Raw genomic sequence first — 27,105 nt, forward strand, 5'->3', positions numbered from 1 at the left:
CTTCTGCGCGTTCCGCCACGGACCTTTTGTCTCTCGCCAGCCGCCGTTCCCCTTTCCCAGCGCCGAGAGCGCGCCGCGCCCCCGCCATCTTGTTTCCCCGCGGCCGCCGGAGCTGAGCGATTCCTGCTGGCGATGGGTGAGGCGAAGGAGGCGGGAGTCTGCGCGGCGGGCTACTTAGGGCTCCTGCAGCGCCTCCGTTCCGGGGGAGGCGGGGACCCTGGCGTTGCTGCTGCTGGGCAGCTGCGGCCTCCTCCGGCACGAGGATGGGCATTTGGGCCCCGTTCCCATCTCGTCCACCCGGCTCCCCTCCTCACGCCAGGCACGAGGGTCGCGCCGGAACAGGCCTACGGGGCCTTTCCCGATAAGCCTTGAAGGCGGGAAATCGCGGGGGCTCGACAGGAGGGCCTTTCCCTGGCCTCCAGAATTGTTTCAACGGGGTTCCTAGCGAGGCCTCGTTCTGCACAAGCGCTTCTGCGCTCCGAGCCTCCTCCGCTCACCTGGGAGCCCTTACAGGTAGTCCTCGACTTACGACCACAATGGAGCCCCAAAAAGTCCCCCCCCCCATTTTTTTTTATTTTCAGATAAGTATCCACAAGTCTACCCACTGCATAAAAAACTCTGAATTTGGAAATGGAGCCCAAAATTTTGTTGTGGGGCATTAGGTGAGTTTTGGTCCCGCTTTAACGACCTACCTTGTCACTGTTATTAGCGAATTGCTGCAGTTGATAAGTGAGTAACCTGGTCGTTAAGTGAACCTGGCTTCCCTCACTAACTTTTGCTTGTCAGAAAGCTATGAAAAGAGATCCACGTGACGTGAGGGCCTGGCAACGGTCATCAATATGTACCAGTAGCCAGACTCTGAATTTTGATCCACATGGTCACGGGGATGCTACAAAAGGTCATAATGGTGAAAAACAGTCCTAAGAGTCGCTTTTCTTAATGCTGTTGTCACTTTGGACGGTTTCTAAATGAACTGTTGTAAGTCAAGGACTACCTATACAAATGGCTCCATTACCCAAGGATGTGCTCCAGCCACCTTCTCGGGAGTTACTACTCCAGGTTTAAGGCCTCCTGCTCTATCCCGTGGTGCTTTTAGGGACATCTTCCCTGGAAGTTCATTCCATTCCTCTATTTAACTGTGGACACTCTAAGCCAGGTGTCCCCAAACTTGGCCCCTTTAAGACTTGTTGGACTTCAACTCCCAGAATTCTCCAGCCAGAATTCTGGGAGTTGAAGTCCACAAGTCTTAAAATGGCCAACTTTGAAGACCTCTGCTCTAAAGCCTGTGTTTTCCAACTCAGTCATGTTTAAGAGATGTGAACTTCAACTCCCAGAATTCTCCAGCCGATTCATGCGTGGGGCATTCTGGGACTTGAAGTACACACTTCAAGTTTGAAAAAAACTGCTGCTGTATTGTGTGGATTCTTCTATACTCTTGGGGGTGTGTTCCTGACTTCGTGAAATGGAGATAAACGTGTATGTGTATGTATGTGTGTATGTGTATGTATATGTGTATATATATATAAATAAAACAGGCTACTTGAGAGAAAGTGGCTCCAGGAAATTTAGAAACCAGTTTTGAATGTTTGAATGTAGCAATGCTATTTCTAGACCCATGTGCAAATATTCCCGAAGTATTCAAAAATTGGAACAGGATTCCTCAAAATAGATGTACAAATACATTAGGGTATGTATATATCTGCATGAAGCAACTCTAGGATTGTTATAAATAGAACTCATTGCAGCTTCCCTCAATTTGGTACCCCTTAGCACATTATTCGACAATAATTCCCATTTTTTCTAGTCAGCCATTGAAGCAGGAGACCACCAGGTTAAGAAATGGCAAATGGATATATGAAGCATGCTACTGTGATATAATGAATAAAAGTGAAATGAGCTTCAGGAAATCTATAGTTTTAACTTTGAACCTGATGTATCTGCAGCTTAGGAAGAATTTTATCATGTTCCAGTCATCATCCTTGTACAGATTGCTAAGATGTTTGTGTTATATGTAGATTTGATATTTGCACCAACTCCTCATGAGATGCTTTTCTTGAAATGGTAAACCTATACAGAGCTTTGTGGATATTCTAGGAATTGCTATAACAATGCAGGCCTAACATTTTCATTTCCAGTTCATAGAATCAAAGAAATCATTTGAGGAGCAGGGCTGCCCCTCTGATTGCCAGGGGTTATGGCAGGGGGAAGAAGGGGACCTAACCGGACATCCTACTGCCGCAATCCTCTGTGTGAAACTGGAGCTCCTGGTGGTGCCAGCCACTCCACAACTTCTTCAGTCACTAGTGTGCGTTCACGTACCAGGTACAGCTGTGCTACAGAGAGTTCTATGAAATCCAGAGCCACATGAACCAGCCAAAGTAGGCCCAGTAAGAAATCCCATTTAAACATTTCGCTTTATTGGGGAATAAGAGTATGGAGCAAGACCTTGACTGTGTAGATGTGAGCTTACAATGATTGTAAATCCTGCCTAATTTACATAATACTTGACTAAGAATTATTATACTCTCGATACTATAGTTTAAGAGAAGTCTTCCCAAGGTGATTTGCAATAAAACATTTCCCACTTTAAGGCTAGAAGAGGGTGGGGTGGGATGGGGGGCAAAGTTCTTTTTGAGATAAATGCACAACCACAACAGAAAGTGTTTTTCTCCAGTATTCACATCCTGATCACTGGTGATGAGCCAAGGAAGATTAGTGCAATGAGTCACTGTTTTCATGGTAGCTGGTTTTCAATTCTTCAGGCCTTTAAAATAACCACACTCTAATTTGATTTGGAAATGATGTTGATGCTAAATATTGCTCTGGTGGTAGCTTTTACACCATCTTAAAATATATCTGTGCTTAGAGAGCTATGGCTGTTCAGTTGTGGCTAGTTCTCTTGGTTTTAATTGTTCTGTGTAAACTGCCTTGAGTTGTATAGCAGGCACTATATAAATGATGTAAGGTGAATGCTTTATATTTATTGTTGCTTTTATTAGCAAGTGGTAAAGAGAGGATGATAGTTCTAAACAGTCTTTAGATGGTATTTTAATGGTATGAACACAGAAACAGATTGCGCATGGAAATGCTAATAAAGTAGGAGAAAGAGCAGTGGGCAAAATAGATTTGTAGTCCTCGACTTACAATAGTTCATTTAGTGACCATTCGAAGTTACAGTGACACTGAAAAAGTGGCTGAAGACATTTTTGTAAAATCATTGCAGCATCCCCATGGTCACATGATCAGAATCTAGCCACTTGGCAACTAGCTCATATGTATGACGGTTGCAGTGTCCCAGGTCATATGATTCTCTTGCCACCTTCCGACAAGGTCAATGAGGAAGCCTGGTTCACTTAACCATGTTATTAACTTCATTGTGGTGATTCACTTAACAACTGGCAAGAAAGGTCATAAAATGGGGCAAAACTTAACACATGTCTCACTTAGCAACCGAAATTTTGGGCTCAATTGTGGTCATAAGTCAAAGACCACCTGTAAAGCCAAATTACATTTCTGGAACTTGAATAAGTAAAATAGTTACCAGAAAATTACCAAAGTTTCTGAATGCAGGTAAATCTCTCTAATCACTTGCTCAAACAATTACAGATGCTTGCTCAGAAATATTTCAAAACGGGACATGCTTAGGTTACTAGGAGGTAACAACCACAAAGTCTGACTTGTGCAAACCTCCACTTTATTAACTGTAGTCTCACTGTAAGCAGAAAATTTAATCCATGTTATCAATAAGAATTCTATTTGATATTATTTGCCAGCATATAATTAGCATTTGTATCGTCAAGGTAAAGATTGTTACTCCACCCTGTTCAAATAAACTTAGCTTAAATTGATCATGTGATGTTGACTTATCAATTGGGCCATTGGAATTATCCCCTTCAGAATAAGGCACATGAATGTCTACGAATCTCTTTTTTGAGTTATTCTGTTTTCCTCTTGCAGGAGCGGCTCAGGGACAGGTCTTTCCAGCCCTCCTTTGGCAACCCAAACAGTGGTTCCCCTCCAGCATTGCAAGATCCCAGAACTGCCCATTGAGAGGAGCATCTTGTTTGAACTCCAACTCTTCTTCTGTCATCTTATTGCTCTCTTTGTCCACTACATAAACATCTACAAAACAGTGTGGTGGTACCCACCATCTCACCCTCCCTCCCATACTTCATTGGTGGGTATTTTATATCTGATTGCCTGTTTGCAAGATCTTAAAGTCACAATTATAAAACTAGAAAAAATACTACTGCCTTAAGATTGTGAGAGAGGAAGTCCAAAGCCATCAGGCTGGAGAAAATGGTTGCCCAGATTTCTTCTTAAAATAGTTCAGATACTAAACTTATGTGTATATAAATGTAATTTATAACAGGGTCTATTGTGAGTCTTGGGAAATGTATAAAGGCTGCAAGTGGAAGCTATATTTTTCTTAAATCTAGTCTCTAAGTTAATATTAACCTTCTATGCCAGTGTTTCTCAACCTTGATCACACATCATAAGATATGTGGACTTCGATCCCAGAATTCACCAGCCACCTAAACCCTGTTCTATATTGTTTTAGCTTAATCATTCTAAAAACTCTTAATGTTAATTTGAAGGGTCTTATAAAAACGCAATAGCTGAAGATAAGCCTGGGGCTGCACCCATTGCAACATGCATACTCAAGCCCAGCAACTACATTGCAGCATAAACTCTGATGCACTTTATAAGATATGTCAACCATTATAATGAGAGAAATTGGTATACCTATGGTCTGAAGACAGAGGGCAGTGGCAATGCCTTCCTGATACCCATTTACAAATATTACATAGTAGTTCCCACATTTGTGAGCTCAATTATATAAGCAGTATGATAGGAAATCTTTGCTGTCTGTGTAATCTAGTATTTCCCAACCTTCGCAGCTTTAAGAGGGGTGAATTTCAAGTCCCGGAATTACCCATGCAATCATCCTGGTTGAGGATTTCTGGGAGTTGTAGTCTCCATCCTTCTTAAAGTTGCCAATGTTGAGAAACACTATTCTAATTTTTGGAAAATAATTTCAAACTGTTTATGAATTATACTCAGGTTTTTATTTGGTTGCTCAGAAACATTTATCTTGAAGTCAGTAACCAGGTATCTGAGATAGTCCCCTATGGAATTTGAGATATCCTTAATTTCAGGATGAGGTTCTTTTAGTCTTGCAAAATCCTAACCAGTGAGGAATATAGTTGTTAATTAAGAATGGTACATTTAAATATGTTTGGCTAGCTCAAAGCCAGATATTTCACATGACACCCCTATGTCTCATGCAAGTGTTAGCAGACACAGTAGAGGGGAAGAGTTGACCTCTGACTCTTTTTTTAAATATATGTTTTATTGATACATTTTTCTTTTATAAACAAAAGATTCCATGTCTATCTGAACAGCGTGTTGTTTGGACACCATTAATTTTAAATAAGTATACAACAATAACCATAATCATACTAGTAATCTTAATAAACATATCAATATTAATCACAAAATAATAATACAGTTAGTTTATCCATCTTACAAAATTTTCAGTACACATTTTTGTTATCTTTTTTTAATTCTGTTTATTTCCTAACCCCTGTTCCTGTTAGTTAACCATTGGTAAAATAAATCCTATGTTAAAAAGTATTGTTTTTTTTTCTTTTATCTTAAGTGTCAGTCTATCCATATCAGCACATTCTAATATTTTTTTATTACACTGTCATCTGTTGGGACCTCATCATTTTTCCATTGTTGTGCAAACACTATTCTTGCTGCCGTTACTACATGAAAAATTAAGTATGTGTTCCCTTTACTATACTGTTCTGAATCTGAATCTTATGCAGGATGTTAACAGGGTGAAACAATGTCTTAAACTGCAGGTAAACCTGAATGGCTGCTTGTAAAGTGATTGTGATTGTCGTATTACACTATGGGTAATATATATGAATATTTTAGGCAGCAGCTTTAAATTGAAATAAGTGGCCTTCTATAGATTTCCTTGTCTGCCTTGCGGATTTTTCCTGGTATGATGTTTTATGTTGATCTTATTTTTCCTTCACTAGTTGATAACCTGCCCATGTATTTATTTATAGGAGGAAAATGTCCGGACCAAACGTAACTTCTAATGTTAAATTTTCCCCCTTACCAGAGGGAGCCTCCTTGTGGAGTACTATGAAGCCGTTACCATGGCAACTCCACTGCGCTGTACAGTAGAAGCCATTTTAAGGCACAACAGGCTGTATCTTAACAGAACACACACCCTGAGGAGTGTTAGGGGTGTCTTACCCTCACAGTATTTTTTTCCAGAGAGTAAGTCATCTGGGTACCATGTTTGGTTGAAATTGCTCGAGGTGTTCCAGAGTTATGCTAGAACATACACACACATACAGAGCCATTTATTTATATATTGAGGGAGGGAGAGGGAGAGAGAGAACTGAGTCAAAACTGATTGAAAAAACATCTTTGGGCTTGGCTGCAGGTTTTGTGCTATGTCTGATTGGAAGTGTGTAACTGATGCAGATTTACAAGTGATGTTGATAGGTTGATAATGTAGTTTCACCATAATGTAGTGTCCAGAATGTTTGGCTAATGTTGCCAAAGTTTTCCAGGCCATCCCACCCATGAATCCAGTATACAAAAATTATATCTCAGATAAAGAAGACGTCTTTGGGTGGAGTAAAAGCCAAAGTGCTGGTTCAGTGAAAAGGATGTTGTTGGCATTGTGTGGGGCCAGGAGTGACCATTGCAGTACTGTATACTGTATTTTACAGAGTATAAGATGCTCCCCCCCCCAAAAAAAACAGTGAAAATTTGGGTGCGTCTTATACACTGAATGTAGCCCTGCCCACCTGCCGGCCCTTACTCTTCGGCCTCTGAATGCTCCACCTATTCCAGGCTGCAGGGATTGTCAAAGCACATTGCTGCTGATCGCCGCCTCTGAGTGTTTTATTTTCTGCCTCCGAGTGTTGCATTTTCGGCTTCCACGTGTCACATTTTTGGGAGGTTCCGAGCAGCGGGGAGTGATGGTGGCAATCCCCACCACCTGGAACCACCCAAAAACGAAACACGCAGAGGCCAAAATCAGGGTGTGCAGAGGCCAAAAATGTGATGCGCGGAGGCGGCTATTGGAGGCTATGTGCTCTGATGATCCCTGCAGCCTGGAACGGATCTGAAACGGAGCATTTGGAGACTGAAAACGTGAGGCACAGAGGCCAAAAACACGAGGCACGAAGGCAGTGATAGGCTGTGGTGATCCCCGCAGCCTGGAACAGCTAATGGGGGGTATTTCGGGATCCATCTGCCAATTAGCTGCTCATGCTGAATCAGGTGCAATAATGTGCTGAAACTAGCCAAGCTGTTTGCTATTTGCTGCAAGGACACTAGTCAGATCAATATCAATGGATGCTGTAGGCAGAGGCAGATTTTTTTTTCTTGTTTTCCTCTCCAAAAACTTAGGTGCGTCTTGTACTCTGGAGCATCTTATACTCTGAAAAAATATAGTAACTAATTTGAAGATAGTTCTTCAGCAGTAATAACTATAGATAAATCCAAAGCTCAGTGACTGGAGAGAGAGAGAGAAGTGTAATTTATATTTATTTGATTTGTAGAGCTATTCTGGGTAGTGCAGAAAGATTAAAGCATCATAACAAAAACTCATGCCCTGGTTAAAACAAGAATCCCCCAAGCAAAAAGCTGTACTTTCATCCCATCTTGCCTAACCTCCTGACCCAGATGCCTGGGGGAACAGTAAGGTCTTCAGTTTGCTGTGATGTTGCTAGGAATGGTATTGCAGATGGCTTGTAGCCCATTCCCTGTATGAAATTAGTAAAAATAAAATTGGTTCACATCAAAGGTTCTTTAAAAGAGGTGGTTTTTCATATTTTAATGTGACAGTAAAGGGAAATTCCAAAACACACAGGGCCAAAATTAGTTGTGGACTCCAGTGCATAAGGCTGTTATCATAGCTTATTGTTTCCTGAGGAAATCTATTACATCCTGTTTATAGTTGGGCCACTGTTCTGAAAAAGGAGTCCATGTAGCCAGATACCTGAAGATTTGAAAGAACTGAATAGTTAAAAGGTCAAAAACGATGGGGCACCCTTTGTCTGTTTCTGGAGTTGGTGCTATTATACTGTAAATTGCTGTAAATAGCAATAGCAATAGCAGTTAGACTTATATACCGCTTCATAGGGCTTTCAGCCCTCTCTAAGCGGTTTACAGAGTCAGCATATCGCCCCCACAATCTGGGTCCTCATTTCACCCACCTCGGAAGGATGGAAGGCTGAGTCAACCTTGAGCCGGTGAGATTTGAACCGCTGAACTGCAGATAACAGTCAGCTGAAGTGGCCTGCAGTACTGCACCCTAACCACTGCACCACCTCGGCTCTAAATATATATTATGTAATAAGTAATAAGTGCTAATATAATAACTCCAAAGATAGTTATATAGAATTGCAGAAAAAACAATTGGCAACCAGCCTGCCTTCCATAGAAGACCTGTATATTGTGTGGGTCAGAAGGAGGACTGAGAAAATACCAGCAACTCTTCACATCCTGGACATAAACTGTTTCAAGTCTTCCCCTCAGGATGCTACTATAGGGCATTGCATGCCCAAACAACTAGACACAGAGACTAGTTCATCACTGCTGAATACCTAATCCTCACAGTATTGTCTTGTGTCTAAGTCTATTTAGTTATTTTGTATTGCTTTAGTAGTATTCTCTACCATCCCTCCTATTGGTATCCTTATTATGATTATTGCTACTCTGTTGCTTTGCATGTACATTGACGGCTTCTGCACCAGAGACAAATTTCTTATGTGTCTAATCACATTTTTGACCAATAAAGTATAAAGTAAGTAAGCAGAAATATACAAGGCAACTCTCCTGATTTTATGTCTGGTTGTTCTTAGTGCCAGAGAAGGTCAGGAGCAAACATGATTTGATTCAGACATTGTAAATATAAATGGCGTATTGAGCTATACTTCTGCAAGGACATTACAGTATATGACAGTCATTTCAAAGACTTTATCTGAATGCAGCTCAGAGAAGCAGATACAATTAGTCCTCGACTTACAACCATTTATTTAGCAGACTTCAAAATTACAACACTGGAAAAAGTGGTCATCTTGCCTTCAGCTTCACAGCATCCCCACAGTCACATAATCAAAATTTGGGGGCTTGACAACCAGCATCTATTTATGACTGCTGTAGAGTCATGTGATTGCCATTTGCGACCTTCTCGCCCAGCTTCTGACAAATGAAGTTCGGGGGGGGAGCCAGATTCATTTAATGACCACGTGATTCTCTTAACAACAGTGATACACTAAATAACCATGGCAAAAAAAGCTTGTAAAATCGGGCATAATTCACTTTATAACCACCTGCTTAGCAGTAGAGATTCTTGTCCCAATTATGGTCATAAATCAAGGATTACCTGTATACACATAGCTTTATTTTCCTATTTTTCCTAAGACTCAGGGAACTCTTATTGCTTTTCGGCATTTGTTAGATTGCTGTTCCTAGGCTAACCATAGTCTTGTCTTTCCTCCTTGCAGAATTTTCATCTCATTGATTTCAATGTCCTGGCAGTGACCACTATTGTTCTGGCAAGAAGATTGATAATTGCTATTGTGAAGGAAGTGAAAGAGGTAAAGTTGTGCCTCTTGGGTCAGAGATGCAGGAAATGACTGCTTCCGATTATCCTTTGGCTGCTTCTTATGTCAACAGCAACTCTGTCCTTAGTAGCTTTCGCTACCCCCTGTTTCCCTGAAAATAAGCCCTCGCCGGATAATCAGCCCAATCGGGCTTTTGAGCACATGCGCTAAAATAAGTCCTCCCCTGAAAATAAGTCCTCCGTGAAAGTATTGCAACACAGCAGCAGCCATGAGGTGACCACCCGCATCGCCTCTTGCACCTCAAAAATAATAAGACCTCCCCAAAAATAAGGCCAAGCACTTATTTCAGGAGTCAAAAGAAAATAAGACCCTGTTTTATTTTCGGGGAAATAAGGTAGTTCTAGGAGCTTTGCACAAAATGCCTAGCAGCGGGAAGGAAGTGTTGCCTCCATCCCATAAACAGTCAAGCACATCTGAAAAATAAGTTCAGAAAAGGAAGGTTTGTACTCTTGCGATCCTGCTCCCTTGTAAACTGCTGTTGTTGGAGAAGGGAACAGCAATCCTTGCTTAATGGCAAATCACTTAGGAACCATTCAAAGTTACAACAGACCCTCCAAAAAGATACTTAAACCCAGTTCCAGAATTTCTGATCGCCATACACAGAACCTACGGTCACACAATCACATTTTGGATTCTTGGTAACTGGCTCACATTTACAGCGGTTTGCAGCGTCTCATCACATGACTGTAATTTTCAGCATTTTTTGCCAGTTTCTGGCGTTTACTTCCGATTCCTGGCCAAAGAAAAATGCTTATTGGATAAAATGGATTTATTTAATGATCAGGGTATTCACTTAACAACCACTACAAAAATGTTATAAATTTGGATGCAATCACATGATGATCTGCTTAATGACTGCCATGAGTTATGATCATAATTCCAGGTTCAGTTACAGTGGTAAATTGAGGACTAACTAGATATTCAATGGATGGTCTTCCTTGAGAATATTTTTGGGCACAGCTGGCTAGTGGTGAAACTAGATTTAGCGCCTGAAGAACATCAGAGTTGCGCTGCCAGAAGTCACTTTCAGTGATGCAACCTTATGCACAAAAGATCTTGAATTAAGCATAGGAAAAGGCAAAATAGGCCCATTTATGCCCTTTGCCACCCACCCCAATCAAGAAAAATGGACCCAGCTCCAGTCTGGAGGCTGCCTCAGAGGCATACATAACCCATCTAAATTATTTCCATGGATGATGGGGTTCCAAACCCCCTCACCCCATCCAGGTATTTGCCTTATATATTGCAATCCTAAGCATGTTTATTAAAATCTAAGTCCTTATAAATTGAGTGGGCATAGACTTAGGAATTACAGTCCCTCAAAAATCAAATCGGCACCTAGAATTCTGGAGCATGGTCTATTTTTCTCCTAACCAGAAGTAGCTGTATCCTTGTTTTGTTTCTGTTGTTGTTCCTTTAGGCCTCTCATACGGGAAAGGTCTCTCTGCCACGCTCCATCTTCCTGGTCACTATGCGCTTTGCTGTCCTAACTGGTGCAGGCTGGAGCCTGTGCCAATCTATTATCCACCTCTTCAGATCATATTCACTCCTCAACCTCTTGTTCCTATGTTATCCGTAAGTACCAAAAAAGAGGGTTTGATTGTTCCTCCTTCCTCCTCCCGTGTGAATTGAGTTGGGCTGAGAGAGAGAATGATTAGCTCAAACTCACCCAGCTGGTCCTGGAGAGAATTCTACTGGAGAACAATATAGAATAGTACAAAAGCCCCCAGATTCTGTACCAATTCTCCTTGGTGTAGTGCAACCCAGTCCAAAACCAAAGACTGGAATGCCCTGAATCCAGAAAGCATTAAGACTCAACAGCCACAAGGTTTTGCCATTGTTGAGTTGCAGCCTGTTTTCCCCATCCACCTTTTACACTCCATGGCCACCCTGGAGCATAGATACAATAGCAATAGCACTTAGATCTATATATCGCTTTACAGTGCTTTTACCGCCCTCTAAGCAGTTTACAATGTTGGCATATTGCCCCCCAAAATCTGGGTTCTCATTTTACCAACCTCGGAAGGATGGAAGGCTGAGTCAACCTGGAGCCACTCAGGATGGAACTCCTGGAGCGAGCAGTGAGTTAGCCTGCAGTACTGCATTCTAACCACTGTGCTACCACGGCTCTTACAAAGCTGTATATCACCAGCATACTAATATCAATAGCACTTAGACTTACATACTGCCTCACAGTGCTTTACAGACCCCTGTAAGCAATTTACAGAGTCAGCCTCTTGCTCCCAACAATCTGGATCTTCATTTTACTGACCTCGGAAGAATGGAAGGCTGAGTCAACCTTGAGCCGGCGAGAATCAAACTGCTGGCAGTCAGCAGAATTGGCCTACAATACTGCATTCTAACCACTGCGCCACTGTGGTTGTTCACCCAGTGCCATCATTACACATTACATACCTAATGTTCCCTTCTTCTATTTTCCTCACGACTACAATCCCGTGAGGTGGATTGGACCCATGGAGTATGTCACCCAGCTGGTTTTCATGCCTCAGAGAGAGCTAGAACTCAGGATCTCCTGCTTTCTGGATCAGCATCCTAACTGCTATGGCAAAGTGGAGGTATGGCGACTAGAATGCTATGCCTAGTGGAGCATTAGGCATAACATTCTCGTCACTTAACCTCCAGTGTGGTATGCTCACAGCATTACATTATTGGCTGTCTATCCAGTTTACATTCTAAAGAGCTTTAAAATAGGAATCCCCTTTTTCATAGCAGCTGCAAGTCTGTTATCCAAAATCTGAAGTTTATAATTTTATTTGCTGCTTTAATGCCCACATGCACCATTTTTTGCATTCTTGGAACTCCTTATAACCCCTGAAGGAATGTGAGGGAATGATCAGTAAGGCATTGTCAGAATATTCCACTGTCCCACTGATTATTTGTAATTTTAGGGCATTGATGAACAACCTCAGAGGGGCCCTTCATCTTTCATCCTTCATAGAACTATTCATTTATTCATAGCTATTTCAGGTGCTTTAATCCATTTTGAATCAGTAAGATAGCGATACCTCCTTCTTCCTTGCCCACTAAGTTTGCTATTTTCAGTGAGAAAGTTGCCAAAAAAAGAAATATATATATATAAGAATCTTTATTGTCACTTTTTTGTGAACACACTGGCACACATTAAAAATAAAATTCTTATTACACAATATAATCCAATTGTAATGTTTCTCTTTGTTCATCCTTGTTCAAATATTGTTGATAGTCTTGTATTCCCCAAAATATATTGAGGCAGAACCTAGCTTTAACAAAAATTGTTCTTTTACAGGTGGCCCCGCTTAACAATGACTTGTTTAGCAACTATTCAAGCTTGTGATGGCATTGAACAAGTGGTTCTTACTAGTTCTCAGTGCTCAGCTTGCTGTTATGATGCTGCAGCCTCCAGAAGTCACATAATCACTATTTCTGACCTTTGCTTACTTCTTACAAGCAAATTCAGTGGGGAAGCAGACAGAAAGTCGCAAATGGCGACAAACATCCTTGCTTAATGATTGCTCTGGATTCCCTTAAGGACAGCAACCAGGAAGTACTGGACCTGCCATTGCTAAGCTGTCCCGTGATATCACAGTTTATGACTGCATTGCTTAGCGACAGAAATTCCAGTCCCAGATGCTGTCATTAACTGAGCACCACCTGTATTAAAGAATGAAGCATTTCTAGTCCTCCAAATGATTTTGGGTTTCTATTACTTTAATATACAGTTGTTTTGGTCAGTATCCAGTGATGACATAATTGTCCTATTCTGGATATTTGATGACTGTATTTTAATAAGTTATTCTATCTATGCCAGAATAAGCATTGCGTTATGTTACTTGTAATTTCTTTAAATTATTTTAAACAAATCTCTGACATTAAGCGGGCTACATCCCAGTCTCTCGCTTGACTTGTTTTACTGACTTGTTAGTAGAGGAGCAGATTCATGTTAAGTTTCCGTGAGAACTCTGAAATGAATACCAGTTAGATTATAAGCTGCTAAGTGTTTGGAAAGTAACTTGGATGATGACTGTAACTTCATAAAAGTTCAGAATTGTTCTCCTCTTCCAAGGTTTGGCATGTACATCCCCTTCCTGCAACTAAACTGTGACTTCCGTAAGAGCGGCTTCTCTCCTGTGGCCAGCATTGGCCCTCGCGACACAGGGGACATCAGCTTGCGGGGAAAGGACTACCTCTCTGTCCTCAAGGAGACTTGGAAGCAGCACACTCGGCAGCTCTACAGCATGGAGACTATGCCCACCCATGCCTGCTGTCTCTCCCCAGATCTGATCCGCAATGAAGTGGAGTATCTGAAAGTGGATTTCAACTGGCGCATGAAGGAGGTGCTGCTAAGCTCCATGCTCAGTGCCTATTATGTGGCCTTTGTACCAGTGTGGTTCGTGAAGGTAGGCGCTTGTGGACTGGGGCTCCTGCAGAACAATTCAGTGGTGGACGGGGGAGGGCAGACCTCTCAGTCAGGGTTGGACCCTTTTAGAAATGATCCAATTTTGATGTATTTATATAACTAATTCAGGGGTCAGCAACCTTAAACACTCAAAGAACCACAAAGGTCCTAACCAGAAGCCCCCCTCCCCCACCGGTTCAATTCTGGAGCCGACCGGAAGTTCAGTTCCCCCACCATAGAGTCTCCTCCTAGCACGGCGTCCTTTTTCCTCTACCTGTCCTAACCGAAAGCCCTATCAATTGTGGAGCCGACCAGCAATAGGGGGCCGCAGCAGAAGGATGAAAGAGCCACATGTGGTTCCAGAGCTGCAGGTTACTGACCCCTGCTCTAACCTAACCTCATGCATTCTGCCCCAAAAATGCTCTGTCCTTTTCTTCTGGAAGTTACTCATCACTTCTGTGTAGTTCAGAATCAGAAGGTTTTATCCTGTTTTTCTTCATCACCATAAATTTAGGGATCTCAGATATGGTTTGAGACCATGGCGTTATGACCCAGTCATTGAAAGGATATCAGGTTTGATGTCTTGCTCAAACCCACCATTATTGAAAGAGTTCAACACTAGTTTGTTTTGTGCCTTGGGCAAGGTTGTACAAATTCATTTATTGTTTTTAGAGCAGGGATATACAATTTTGGAAACTTTAGGGCTTGTGGGCTTCAACTCCACCCATTGGAAGTCCATAGTCATAAAGGTGCCATAGTTGGACAACCTTTTTTTAAAAATTTATTAGTTTTATTACAAAAAAAAAACACAAAAAGAAAAGCATCATCTTTCATTACATCTTTTAGAAAGCGTATCCATTGGTCACAGGTACATTTCGTGCGTTCTGTCCACAATCACATATATTCCATTCAGTTTAAATTGTATATGTTAAAAATTTATATATTTTACTATCACCATACCACAATTTTCATTTAGTTAAGATTTCAAAAACACAGCCACCTGCTGGCATATCTTTGTATCTTTATAACATATTCTTCAGAAAAAAAAATAAAGTTAATTAGTAGGACATCTAATATTTCCTCTCTCTAACATATCTTTGTTATTATTATAGTTAACTAAGGGTTATTTACATTTTTCTCTCCTTCTCTCCACAAACGCAAAAAGCAACAATCTCTAAACAACAATCTATTAATATGTGTTAACAAAATGACCATTTAAAATCTAAGACAATCTAAAGAGAAAATTAAAAAAAAATTGACATTTCTAGTTAATAATCACCAGAATATATGTTAACCTTCCCTTTTGTTTTTATAGTTGAAAGACAAGGGGGAAAAAACCAATTGTTTGTCATTTCTAATCCAAATTAAAATTTCTAATTGAAAATCTCCAAGATATGCGTTAACATTCCCTTTTATTATTGTAATTAGAGAAAGACAGAGAAGAAAAGATAAGAAAACAGTTGTTTGCTATTTACGTCACATCACCTCTTATTCTAATCCAAATTATTTATAGCTTCATAGCAAGGTCTAAAACACAAATTTATAGGTTTTATCATTCCACCAAATCTCAGTTGCAATTTGTGGCCTGGTTATTTATCCTAATTAAGGTTATCCTTTCATTGTTAATATCATGATATATTACATGTTAGTGACTAAACATTCAATAATAATCTATAAGAGTCTACAAAATACTAAAATCCCTACTTATTAACCATCAAAAATTGACTATTTTTTATCATCAATTGGCATTATCAGCCAGTGTCTTTCCAGTAGCAAAATAAAACTCTCTCTCGCCAGCAGTTGTGTCATTTCTATTATTAGAGTCTTTTCAGGGTTTAACATTTCTCGCCGCACTCTGTAGCTTAAGGAACCTCTCATGTAGTTTCGTTGCTCTTTAATTGTTATTGACGTAGGCTTAACTTTGGTTATCAAACTTGTTTCTGGATATATTTGTCTTCTTAGTTCCATCTTTTTCACTCTTTTTTCCCTCCTGCATCTTGAAATTGAAAGAAAGGCTCCGAGTTGTCAAAAACACTTTTCCAGCTTCCCTTCTTTTCACTTTCGCTCATATTTAGTCCATTGATGGATTCATCTGAGATCTTATCTTTATTTTCTATGTTTCCATTCTCTTCTTTAATTTCTGGGGCTCCAACCCCCTCTTCTTTAACTGTAGCACCCCATAAACTGTCCCATTTCTTGTCAAATCTCTTAAGTCTTTGTGCAATATTTTGAAGTCCAGCCAGGATGTTTTGTATTATTAAATTTTCTTCCTCTGAATATTGATCCATTTTTCAAAGTGCAAAGAAATATAAAGGAAGAAAAAATAGGAAAGGGAATCACTCTAGCCTGTCAAAATTTTAGGAAATGTGTCTCTATTTATTTTGAATCTTAAACACCAGTTCTTTCAAAGTTTTTAAAGTAGGAGGGTTTTTATTCTTGCTTGCCTTTTCCTTCTCTTACCAAAATATTTACCAGAAGCACTAACAAAAACAAGTTTTGTGCTTTCAGTCTTATCAAGTTTTAAAAGCGAATTCCAAACCCTTCCATTGCAAAGTCAGTGAAACCAAGTGAAGCAGAACAAAGGATACATTGTATCCAAAACAGAAACAAAGTTCAGACTTTGGCTTCCCGGTGGCAGATTCAATAATTAGGCAATTGGTGTTTTTTTTTTTTGTTGTTGTTTTTTTTTTTGCTTTCCCTTAAATATCTTTCATATGGTTTTAACCAATAGAAGGAAAAATTTGTTGAAGTAAGAAAAGAAGTTTAATTTAGCCAACAAAAAAAAATAATAGGGTAGTAAAAAGGAAAAAAAGATCAGTACATAGACTACAAGCAGGGAGACAGGAAATGTTGCAATTACTTCAATCCACAAAACATCGTTACTGACTAGAGTAGGAAATTTTCTAGTAGCAGTCCAATAGGTGTCAAAATCGCCGCTTTATTCTTACTTTGGGGACTAGATGTTATTATTTTTTTAAAAAAAGTTTCTTAACACGGATCTTCTGAAAGTAAAAAAAGAAAAAAAAACCTCACCAGATGGAACGCTTTCGCTTCGTCTCTTCCTTCAGGAGCCATCTCTGACTATGCCAGCCTGGGGGCTGTCTGTTTGTCCTCAGTTGGAAGCACTACTCTTGGGTCAAACAGGGACTTTGCGATGTCCCTGTGACCAGCAAGGCTTTGGCTTCCCTGTCACTGTCTCTTCGGGATGGTTTAGGTCCTACCGGACCATCCAAAGACAAAAGTTTCATCGACAGACCCGGACTATTGGGTCGGTGCGATGTGTCGTCACGACGCTGGCTTCTCCCTCTGTGCATAGTTGGACAACCTTGTTATAGAGGCAAAGTTTCAGATAGTTCACATATATTATCACATTTTACCTCACAGTAAATGCTTTTATGGTTTTATTCATAAGTCTATTTTAAAGTCATCCCCCAGATCCAATTTTAAGATCAAACATATCTGACCTATTCTGGTCTCCAGAAGCACCGTGTAATAAAGAACTTTGGAAGTTGGACGGCCTTGCTGGATCAATCCCAGCGTTGTAGACTTCCACAAATAATTCCCGTTTCCACTCATCAAAGAGCTGCCCCTTGGATGACCAGGATACTTTGGGAAAATGCAAGTCTAGTTTGGAAGGTACAGCTGTGGACCTTGTTTTTTTCCTGTTTGTTCCTGATCCCCTTTTGCTTCTCCACAGAGCACGCAGTATTACGACAAGCAGTGGTCTTGCGAGTTGTTCCTGTTGGTCTCCATCAGCACGTCCGTCATCCTCATGCAGCACCTGCTCCCTGCCCGCTACTGTGACCTCCTGCATAAAGCGGCCGCACATCTGGGCTGCTGGCAGAAGGTCGACCCTTCTCTTTGCTCCAATGTGCTGCAGCATCAGTGAGTGGCCTCCATCTTTCAAAAATCCATTTCTCTGTCCTTTCAGGCAGTCAGGAACTCAGGTTGTACGAAGCAGCCTTCCTAAACTTGTCCTCTTTGAGGTTGAGGGTTCCCAATTCTCAGAATTAGCAGTTGCAGCCTGGAGGTACCGAATGCCACATTAAGCAGTGGAAGGAAAAAGCAACCTGTGTCTCAAGTTTGGTCTAATCTGGTGTCTTTTTTTTAAAGCAACATTTTAACCATTTTTAAAAGTCCAACTAGCTAAATGCTACTTGGGGCCTAACAAGCTGGCATAAAGGCCAGGTCCTCCTCCTGCTCATAGCCTCTATTCCCCATTCTTTTCCCCATTTTCTATGGGGCTCCCCATGGCCCATCTAGGATCCTTTGAAAAGCGCCCACTAAATCTGAGGAGCCTTCTGGTATTAATGTCCAATTTGGGGTGGGGAACTGTCTACCATAAAAAGAAGCCTTCTGTGACGTTCGGAATTGGGCGGTGGCTGCATTTGTGTGGCACGTCTGGCCAGCCTAGTCCTTTACCTCACAGGTTTGTGTTCATAACATTAGTTTGCTTTCTATACCTGTTTGACTTGAAAAAATCCAGCCCGTTTAATTTCGGTGTGTTGCTCTAAACTTGCAGGAAGTTGTATCTCAATGCAATATGGGTAATCCTCGATTTATGACCATTATACAACCTCTTCCCATCACAGTCATAAATCATGATGATTGTAAAAATGGGTCACCTATTTGACCGACCAAATTTTATTAACTTTTTATGTGGCAGTTATTAAGTAGCCACATGGTGGTTAAACGAACAAATGGTTCACTATGGGACAGTTTTGCCAGGAACCGGAAATGCTGGTTTCCTGTGAAATCATCATAAAATATAGTCACATGACAACAGGAGGCGGCAAAAGACTCTAAGTGTAGGACGGTTCCCAAGGGCCCCGACATGTGGTCATGTGACTGTGAGGGGGCAGCTTCAGAACCATGTTGTAAGTACCGCCAGTGGAGTTACATTGTAACTTCAAATACAGGTAGTCCTTGACTTACAGAAGTTCATTTAGTGACTGTTCAATGCTAAAATGAAAAAGGGACTTGTGACCATTTTTCACACTTGTGACCATTGCAGCAACTCCAAAGTCACAGGATCAAAATTCAGATGCCTGGCTAGTGACCCGTGTATGACGGTTGCAGTGTCCAGGGGTCACGTGATCCCCTCTTGTGACCTTCTGACAAGCAAAGTCGACGTGGAATGCAGATTCACTTAACCAACTTACTAACTGAACAAATGCAACAATTCACTTAACAACCGTGAAGAGAAAAGTTGTACGATGGGTCAAATTCACTTAACCAATGTTTCACTTGGCACAGAAATTTTGGGCTCAGTTGTGGTCGTGACTCCAGGACTACCTGTAGTTATGAAGTGATCGGTCAGTAGTTGCTAAATGACTGGTCATAACCCAAGGACTACCTGCATGTGATTCTCTAGCAGTTGAAGTTTTTTTATTTGAAAGACAATCTACCACCCTTCTTATTTCCCCCACCCCCGCTCCTGAAAGACTCAAAAATATATACCCTATTTTTCGGATTTTAAGACGCACCAAGATTTTGAAGAGGTAAGGTTTTTGCACTCTACAGACCTCCCAAATCCTCTGCATGCCTCATTTTTTATAAAAAAGTGCTGCTGGGGGGGAGGGGGAAGCAAAAAAACAGCCAGATTTTCACAAAAACAGGCCTGTTTTTTGCAAAAAAAAAAAAAAAAAAAAACCAGGGCATGCATAGATTTTGGGAGGCTTGTAGAGTGCTCCTGGGGGCTGGAGAGAGGGCAAAAACGGGCAAAAAATGGTCCACATTTTGCTCGTTTTTGCCCTCTCCATCCTCCAGGAGCACTTTGCAGGCTTCCCAAACCCTCTGCATGCCCATTTTTGTGAAGTGGATGGGGGTTTTGGAGGCCAAAAACACTGTATTCAGTGTATAAGACACACCCAGATTTTCACTCTCTTTTGGGGGGGGAGGTGCATCTTATACTCCGAAAAATATGATATATATATTCCTTTTTAATGTAAAATTCCAGCCCAGCTTCTCACAGTAAGAAAGCAACCTCCGTTCTGCTTGGCAGTCTTCTGTCCTCCCACTTGGAAGTCAGTGGCCCCAAAGGGAATGATGAGTGACTGGGAAAGGCCCAGTCTCTTCTTCTGCTCCTTCCACCAAATACCCATTGAATATATTTTTCAGGTGGACGGACGAATGTCTGTGGCCACAGGGGGTGCTAGTGAAACACAGCAAGAACGTCTACAAAGCGGTGGGCCACTCCAACGTGGCCGTGCCTTCGGATGTCTCCCACTTCCGCTTTCACGTAAGCTGCTCTTCTTGTAACAAATGTTGACGGTGCATAGCTGCCATTTTGTCCTGACCTTCCTCCACAGTGGTTTGGTCTCTAGTGACCGCAAGAGCACAGCCAGTGGTTTGCTAAGGTTTTGTTTTTTTCTTTTAAGCACCCTACAAGCCCTGAGATTTCCAGCTGGTCTCCCAACCAGGAGTTAACCAGGCCCCATTTTGCCTAGCTTGTAGCCCAAAGGATTCTGAATGAGTGTTGCAGAGGTAGCTTTCACCTAGAGGCCTCTGAGTCTTCTATGAACAGAGGGTGATATTCTTTTCATTGGCACTCCAGCCAGGAACACAATTTTCTATGATCTCTGTTCCTTCTCAGGGTGTTTTTCAATCCTGAGGCTTGAACATTAATTTAAAAACATGCCAAGACGTTCATCATTTGCCCGAAGAAGAGAAAATGGGGAATTTAATTCTGCCATCACCAGAAAGGCTGGGCTGTAACTTTCTCATTGAAAGAGAAGCCCAGAGAACAGATCTAATGATGCCACTGTTAATAACAGGGAGTTCTTAGGAATTGGGAGTTCCAGGACCAACCACTCTGTGTGAAAGTGAAGACTGTCTTGCGTCTGTATGTTGTGTTGGCAAAAGGCTGGTTTTATCAGTAAATCTTTTTTTCTGGACTATTTGCCCATTACTCTTGTAGCTGATCTGAAAACCACAGGCTAGAAAGTTGAAGGTTACTCTCTAATTGTTGACAAAAAACCCTGTCAGTAAACAGTTGCCCGTAAGTTAGAATGCACTTTGGTATTCCTCTGTTGGGCACTGCCACTATTCCCCCAAACCTCTCCTCTGTGCCCCTTTCCTGCATTGTCATCCACAGTTTTTCAGCCCCACCCTGACAGCCAAGAGAGCAACACAGCTTAAAAAAAAAATTTATTTGTTTTTTTAAGGGTTCCACTCCCCCAAAGTTCCATTTCCCTATTGCAATTTTGTGAGATTCAAGGTGAGAATAGCAAAAGATCTGGTGAAGATTTTAGTTATTTACTCTGAATGTTTAACTTTTTAGATTCTGTTTTGGTTTGGCTAGTCACTTTGAATGCTCACCAGAGCAAAACAGTAGGGTATAAATAAAATAAATAAAGTAAGAAAGAAAGATGTGAATGTTGAATGATATGATTTTACTCTGGTGCTTGGATTGGGGACATCCACAGTACCTTTGTGAAGCCCTGATCTTCACTGGGCACCAGGAACTGCAGGCTGTTCACCCAAAGGATCCTCTCTTCCCTCTAGTTTTTTTTCAGCAAGCCTCTGCGGATCTTGAACATCCTGCTCCTCCTCGAGGGGGCTGTCATCTTCTACCAGCTCTACTCACTGGTGGTCTCTGAGAAGTGGCACCAGACCATCTCACTGGCCCTGATCCTCTTCAGCAACTACTATGCTTTCTTCAAACTTCTACGGGATCGCCTGGTGCTGGGGAAAGCTTACTCGTACTCTGCCACCAGAGAGACTGATCTAAAGCTGAACTGAGGACGAGTTGCAGAAGGTAACAGAGAACAGCAGCTCCAAGCGTTGTTGAGGGCCACCCGAGACTGCATCGAGGGGCCCCTCGGCTGCCTGTCCTGCCCTGCAGGAGAAGCGTTTCCTCGCTGGGTCACAGAATGCGCTGGAGCACGGGGCTTGAGAATCTTGCAGTCAGGCCGGCCCTGAGCTTTGTATGTCTTTTCTACCATTTCTTTTGGTTTGGTTTTGCTTTGGTAAGGAAAATATCTTATTTTTCTACTCTCAATTTCTGTCAGCCTGCTTTGTGGAGCAGTAAGAGCTGTAACAACCACCCAGTCTTAGGAGTATTTCTTGCTGGTGTCCTGGGCTGCCTGAGAGCTTGTGGGGGGTGTCTGCACTTAGCAAAAAACAACAACATAAGATCTGTAATTCGAACGGCAGTCCTTCCTCTGCTCTCTCTCCCCCAGCCTCCATAGAAAACAACCCAGTGCTGCAGGTTCTTGATGGCGGGCAGTCCTGTAAATCTTTACAGCGGCCAAGAATTTTTTACAGCTCTAGGAAACATTCTGTTGTGTTCATTTGTCCATCCTCGCAATGACAATGACAGTAGAGCAGCAACCTTGGCAACTTTTAAAATGTGTGAACTTCAACTCCCGGGATTCCTCATGTCTGGCTGGGAAATACTGGGAGTTGAAGTCGGCCTGGCATCCAAGGTTGAGAAACACTCCTGCAGAAGAAGGAATTGAAACTCTTGAAATGATTTCAGCTGACACTTGGAGGGATGGAAGGGATTCACCCTTTTGAAGAAAGAGAGTGTGGGGAAGGGAGGTATATAACACTCGTAGTTTGGCAGCATCTTTTCTGACTAATAAATGTTATGAAAAGTTTTATAAAACCGCAAGGGGTGAGAATTAACTAAGGTCACATGCACACTCTTCAGGGATTGGATAATATTTCCTGTGTCTCCTCCTGTGTCGCGTTTGCTTGAAATAAACCTTTGTGTGCAGGATAAAGGCCTTATATGGCTATAGACCAGGGATGTCCAAACTTGGGAACTTTAAGAATTGTGGACTTCAATTCCCAGAATTCCCCAGCCAGCATGGGTTGAAGTCCACAAGTCTTAAAAGTTCCCAAGTTTGGACAGTCCTGGTATAGATGGAGCATCCTTGCACTGAAGCTGTCCTATCAGCGGTTAAAATGAAGAAATATAAAGGCAGGGGTAGCAGGGGGGAGCTTCTTGCCAGTCAAATCTTTCCTGTTCTTTTCAAAGAGCATAAGACATTACTGAGTCAGATCAAAGCCTCTCTAGCCCATCATCCACTTCCTTCTGTGGCCGGCCAGATAATGGACAAAAGGTGAGTCTAATAGCCATTGCTAACTTCTATTTCAGTCATGGTCTCACTGTCAGTACTGGGGTGAGCCCCAGATGCTGGCCAGCTGATTTTCTCCAGCATTGCACACTTCCTAAGAGAATCCTGAGTAAAATTGCAAAGTTGCCAAGATTGGAGGCCCCCAATACAAGATTTATCTTTACAGCACAAAGGAACTTCTAACAGCTCTTGGAAATATTCTGTGGGGTACATTTGTGCATCCAGAGTAGATTGTAGGGCAGTGTTTCTCAGCAGTGGAATCATGGGCCGAGTGAAGTCTGTCTGAATATCTCCTGCCTCTGTTTTGCACACGCTTGGTGACCTATTGTAAGTGCTTTTTCAATGCTTGGTCTTTATGTTAAGACAGGGCTGTCCAATTTTGCCAACTTTAAGACCCGTGCACTTCAACATGCTGGCTGGGGAATTCTGGAAGTTGAAGTCCACAGGTTGCCAAGGTTGGACACTTCTGTGTTAAAGATATGGACTGTTTTGCCAGCTTCATTTGCTAAGAAAAGTACAAAGAGATATTTTTTAAGAGCCGTGGTCTCAGTCACTCAGAGTTCAACTGCCCTACAATTTCTAAAAGACATTCAGGAGAGAGTGCTACCAAAAGTACTTCAAAATTGGAAGAGAGTACTTTTCATAGGATCAGATGTGATTGTCTTTCAAAACCAGCATTCATGTTTGGGAGGTAAGTAGGGAGGAAGGAATGGGTTGTAGTGATTCTTTAAGTTAAGTCGTCTTCCAATTGTACAGAGAGTCCTTGACTTAGGATGACAGTTGGGACCAGAATTTTTGTTGCTAAGCAAGGCAGTAGTAGTCTCACCTGATTTTACAACCTTTTTTCCCCCACAATAGGGTTGTTGTGTTGTTAATGTTGTTGCACTCCAGGAAACATTCTGTGATTGTTCCTTGCTGTACAGAGTCATAGAGGTGCTGGGTTTGACACCTGCTTATTCAGATACGTATCTAAAAAAAACCAAATCTCCAAAGGACCCACTTGATCTTATTTTCTGTAAGAGAGTGAAACTACCCATAGAATATCCTTAATGAGCATTTCCCTGTCCCCCACAGCAAACACCCTTGTGTGTATTTTTAAAACAAATCACATATAGCAAAATTTCATTGGTTTAGGGTGGTTTATCCTTTCCTAATGGTGCTGTGCATAATCCTGTGCAGGAAGCCCTATTTCTAAATCTGCTGATAGCCATAAGACCTGCCTGTTTTGCCCTACTGATGAGAAAGCGCAACTGGCAGCTACGAAAGGCATTCCCTGCCTTTGAAGTAACACCTTAGACATTCTTCACATCAGACAAGGATGTTTGTAAGGAAACAGCCCAGAATTTGAGGTATAAATGGGCAAAGCTAACTGTAGATTTTTCTTCGCTACCTGCTGCTTCAGGATCCTTTTGCTGAAAGGCTTTGGGCTGTAGTTCAGCAGGCTATGCTGAAGTACAAGAAAGGAAGCTCTTGGGCAGGGGCCTCCAACCTTGGCAACTTTACAACGTGTGGACTTCAATTCCTCAGTCAGCCATGATTAAGGATTACATGGACACCTGTATCATTGGCTTGAAACCCCCCCCCCACACACACACATACACACAATCGTGTAGGTTGGTGTTTTTCAACCTTCAATGCTTTTAAGGGGTGTGAATGTTAACTCCCAGAATTCTCCAGCCAGACATGAGGAATTCTGGGAGTTGAAGTCCACAAGTCGTAAAGTTGCCAAGATTGGAGACCCCTGATCTAGAATTTTATCTTTGCAGCACAAAGGAACTTCTAATGGCTCCCAGAAACATTCTGTGGGGTACATTTGTGCATCCTGAGTAGATTGTAGAGCGGTGTTTCTCAACCTTGGTAATTTTAAGAAGTGTAGATTTTTAATTTCCCAGAATTCCTCATGTGTAGCTGGGGAATTCTGAGAGTTAATATCCACACCTCTTAAAGCATTGAAGGTTGAAAAACACCAATCTACACCATTGCGGTTTGTTTTCCCCCCAAACCAATGGTATAAGTAGTCCTTGACTTACAACTTTTTTGTTTAGTAACTTTTGAAGTTACAAGGGGACTGAAAAAATAACTTATGACCATTTTTCACATTTATGACTGTTGCAGCATCCCTACGGTAGTGATGTGATCAGAATTCCAGTGTTTGGCAACTGGCATGTAGTTATGGCAGTTTTGGAGGGTCCCTTTTGCTCAATGAGGAAGCCAGATTCACCCTGCAATCCTTAATGCATAGATTCATTTAAAAACTCTGGCAAGAAAGATTGTAAAACTGCCTCACTTAAACAACAGCAATTTTGGGCTCAGTTGCTGTAAGTTGAGGACTACGGGTATTGAGTCACATCTTGGTCGTCTTATTGCCGAGTGAACATCGGCAAAAGGCATCTGGCAAATCAAGCAAGGGGGAGATTTTGCCTTGATGGCAAAGTTCTGTCGTGGCAGCTTCTTTCCGAAGTGGCTTCTAAACAAAAGCAAGAACGCAGCCAATTGCTGATGGATGCTGGCAAAAAAAAAAGGGGGGGGGGTTGTCGTTTGCAACAGCTGAGCCCTAGTTTATGTCCAAGGTAATTAAAATAATCCCAGCCTGCTGAGTGTCTCTGGGCTTTGTGGTTGAGTTTCCTCATCCTGCCCTGCGGCTGCTTTGTTTTCTGCAGTGACAGAAATGAGCCTCTTGCTAGAAGTGTAGCAAAAGAGGAAGTTGTATTTATAGCTTGTCAGCTTTTCAAGGAGGCAACATCAAGAAACACACATGCCTTGGAAGGAAGGGCAATACAATGAGCGTGTTGAAAAAGAAAGCTACGGGCTTTTTTTACACACAGCTAAAGCCCTGATGGCGAAGCTATGGCACACGTGCCACAGGTGGCACGCAGAGCCATATTTGGTGGCACGCAAGCCTTCCGCTCCAGCATGCACGCACACACTGGCCAGCTGATTTTTTGCCCTCCAGAGGCTGGAGAGGGCAAAAAACGGGCCCATTGGGCCAACTGGAAGTTTGTTCCCCAACTTCCGGTTGGGCCATTGGGATCATTTTTGCCCTCTCCAGGCTTCAATAAAGCCTCCAGAGCCTGGGGAGGGGTCATGCGTGCCTGCGCAGGTGGGCAGGGAGATTGGGTGTGTGATAGCATGCGTGAGCGCAATTTTGGCACGCCGTAGGAAAAAGGTTCGCCATCACTGCTCTAAGGTATGGGCAGGTATTTTTACATAGTCTAATTTACCAGGACTCAGATAATACCTTCTACCATGGCTTGTAGTTCCCCTCCTTTCCTGAATCAACTCTGCCCTTCCATCCTTCATACAATCTCTTAAACTTTCATTAAATGTAGGTCTACCACGTGAGGGCAGCAAGATACCTTTGCTGCCAGATATTGGTCATTCGAAATTTTGTAGGTAGCGCCAGTCAGATACCCGTCTTGGCCTGGCAATTAGCCCTCGCCAGAAGACTTGCCAATACGCCAAGCTAGAAAACATTTTGGCTATTGGTGATTAATTGAGCAAGACCAACTGCATAATGTTTTTAGTGTGAATTTATTTAATCAGTGTGTATGGCTGCCCATCTCAACAAGTAGCTGGGTGTTCCAAAGGTGCTTTTTCAAAAGGCAACTGGACTTTCTTGGTTTTTTTTTCCTTGAAGGAAAAAAGAAAAAAATGAAGAAAGTCCAGATCTGTCTTGGAGAAACACCTATGGAACAACCATGATCTGGATAATTGAGAATCCTCATAGACAAGTGATTGGGTGGCAAGCAGAGTTCAAATAAAGACAATTATGTTATAAACATTACAAAAGTTAAAATGCACAGCGACCGAGCTACATCAACCCAAATCACTACTATAGCCAAGAGGTGGGTCCCTGCATAGCCTCAGGACCCCAGGCCCAGAACCCCAGGAGGTCTTTCAGGCCTTAGGAGAGGCCAGCAGGATTGGGAAGAGTTTCACATGGTGGGCATCATGG

At 42.0% G+C, this 27,105-nt stretch overlaps 1 protein-coding gene across 2 annotated transcripts; it reads left to right on the forward strand.

Moving 5' to 3' along the window:
- TMEM39B (transmembrane protein 39B) lies at positions 1-22,986 on the forward strand. Of its 2 annotated transcripts, none has more exons than XM_032227479.1 (9): positions 1-136; positions 2,136-2,305; positions 3,958-4,177; positions 9,549-9,641; positions 11,089-11,243; positions 13,732-14,065; positions 17,762-17,949; positions 20,185-20,305; positions 21,571-22,986. In XM_032227479.1, the coding sequence occupies exons 5-9, from the start codon at positions 11,140-11,142 to the stop codon at positions 21,805-21,807; spliced, it is 984 nt and encodes a 327-aa protein (XP_032083370.1). In that variant the 5' UTR covers positions 1-136; positions 2,136-2,305; positions 3,958-4,177; positions 9,549-9,641; positions 11,089-11,139; the 3' UTR covers positions 21,808-22,986. The 2 variants fall into 2 exon arrangements, with proteins under 2 accessions (XP_032083370.1, XP_032083369.1); XM_032227478.1 differs by having other exon boundaries at positions 48-136; positions 2,136-2,322.
- Positions 22,987-27,105: the final 4,119 nt, after the last annotated feature.

The sequence above is a fragment of the Thamnophis elegans genome, chromosome 12 (genome assembly GCF_009769535.1).
Source record: "Thamnophis elegans isolate rThaEle1 chromosome 12, rThaEle1.pri, whole genome shotgun sequence".
Taxonomy (NCBI): Eukaryota; Metazoa; Chordata; class Lepidosauria; order Squamata; family Colubridae; genus Thamnophis; species Thamnophis elegans.

Excerpts from the sequence above, each read along its gene's own strand:
- TMEM39B (XM_032227478.1), top strand. The coding sequence starts at position 2,195 with ATGGCAGGGGGAAGAAGGGGACCTAACCGGACATCCTACTGCCGCAAT. Across the intron at positions 4,178-9,548 it reads CTCCCTCCCATACTTCATTG|AATTTTCATCTCATTGATTT; the intron begins GTGGGTATTTTA and ends TCCTCCTTGCAG. Across the intron at positions 17,950-20,184 it reads TCCAATGTGCTGCAGCATCA|GTGGACGGACGAATGTCTGT; the intron begins GTGAGTGGCCTC and ends TATATTTTTCAG.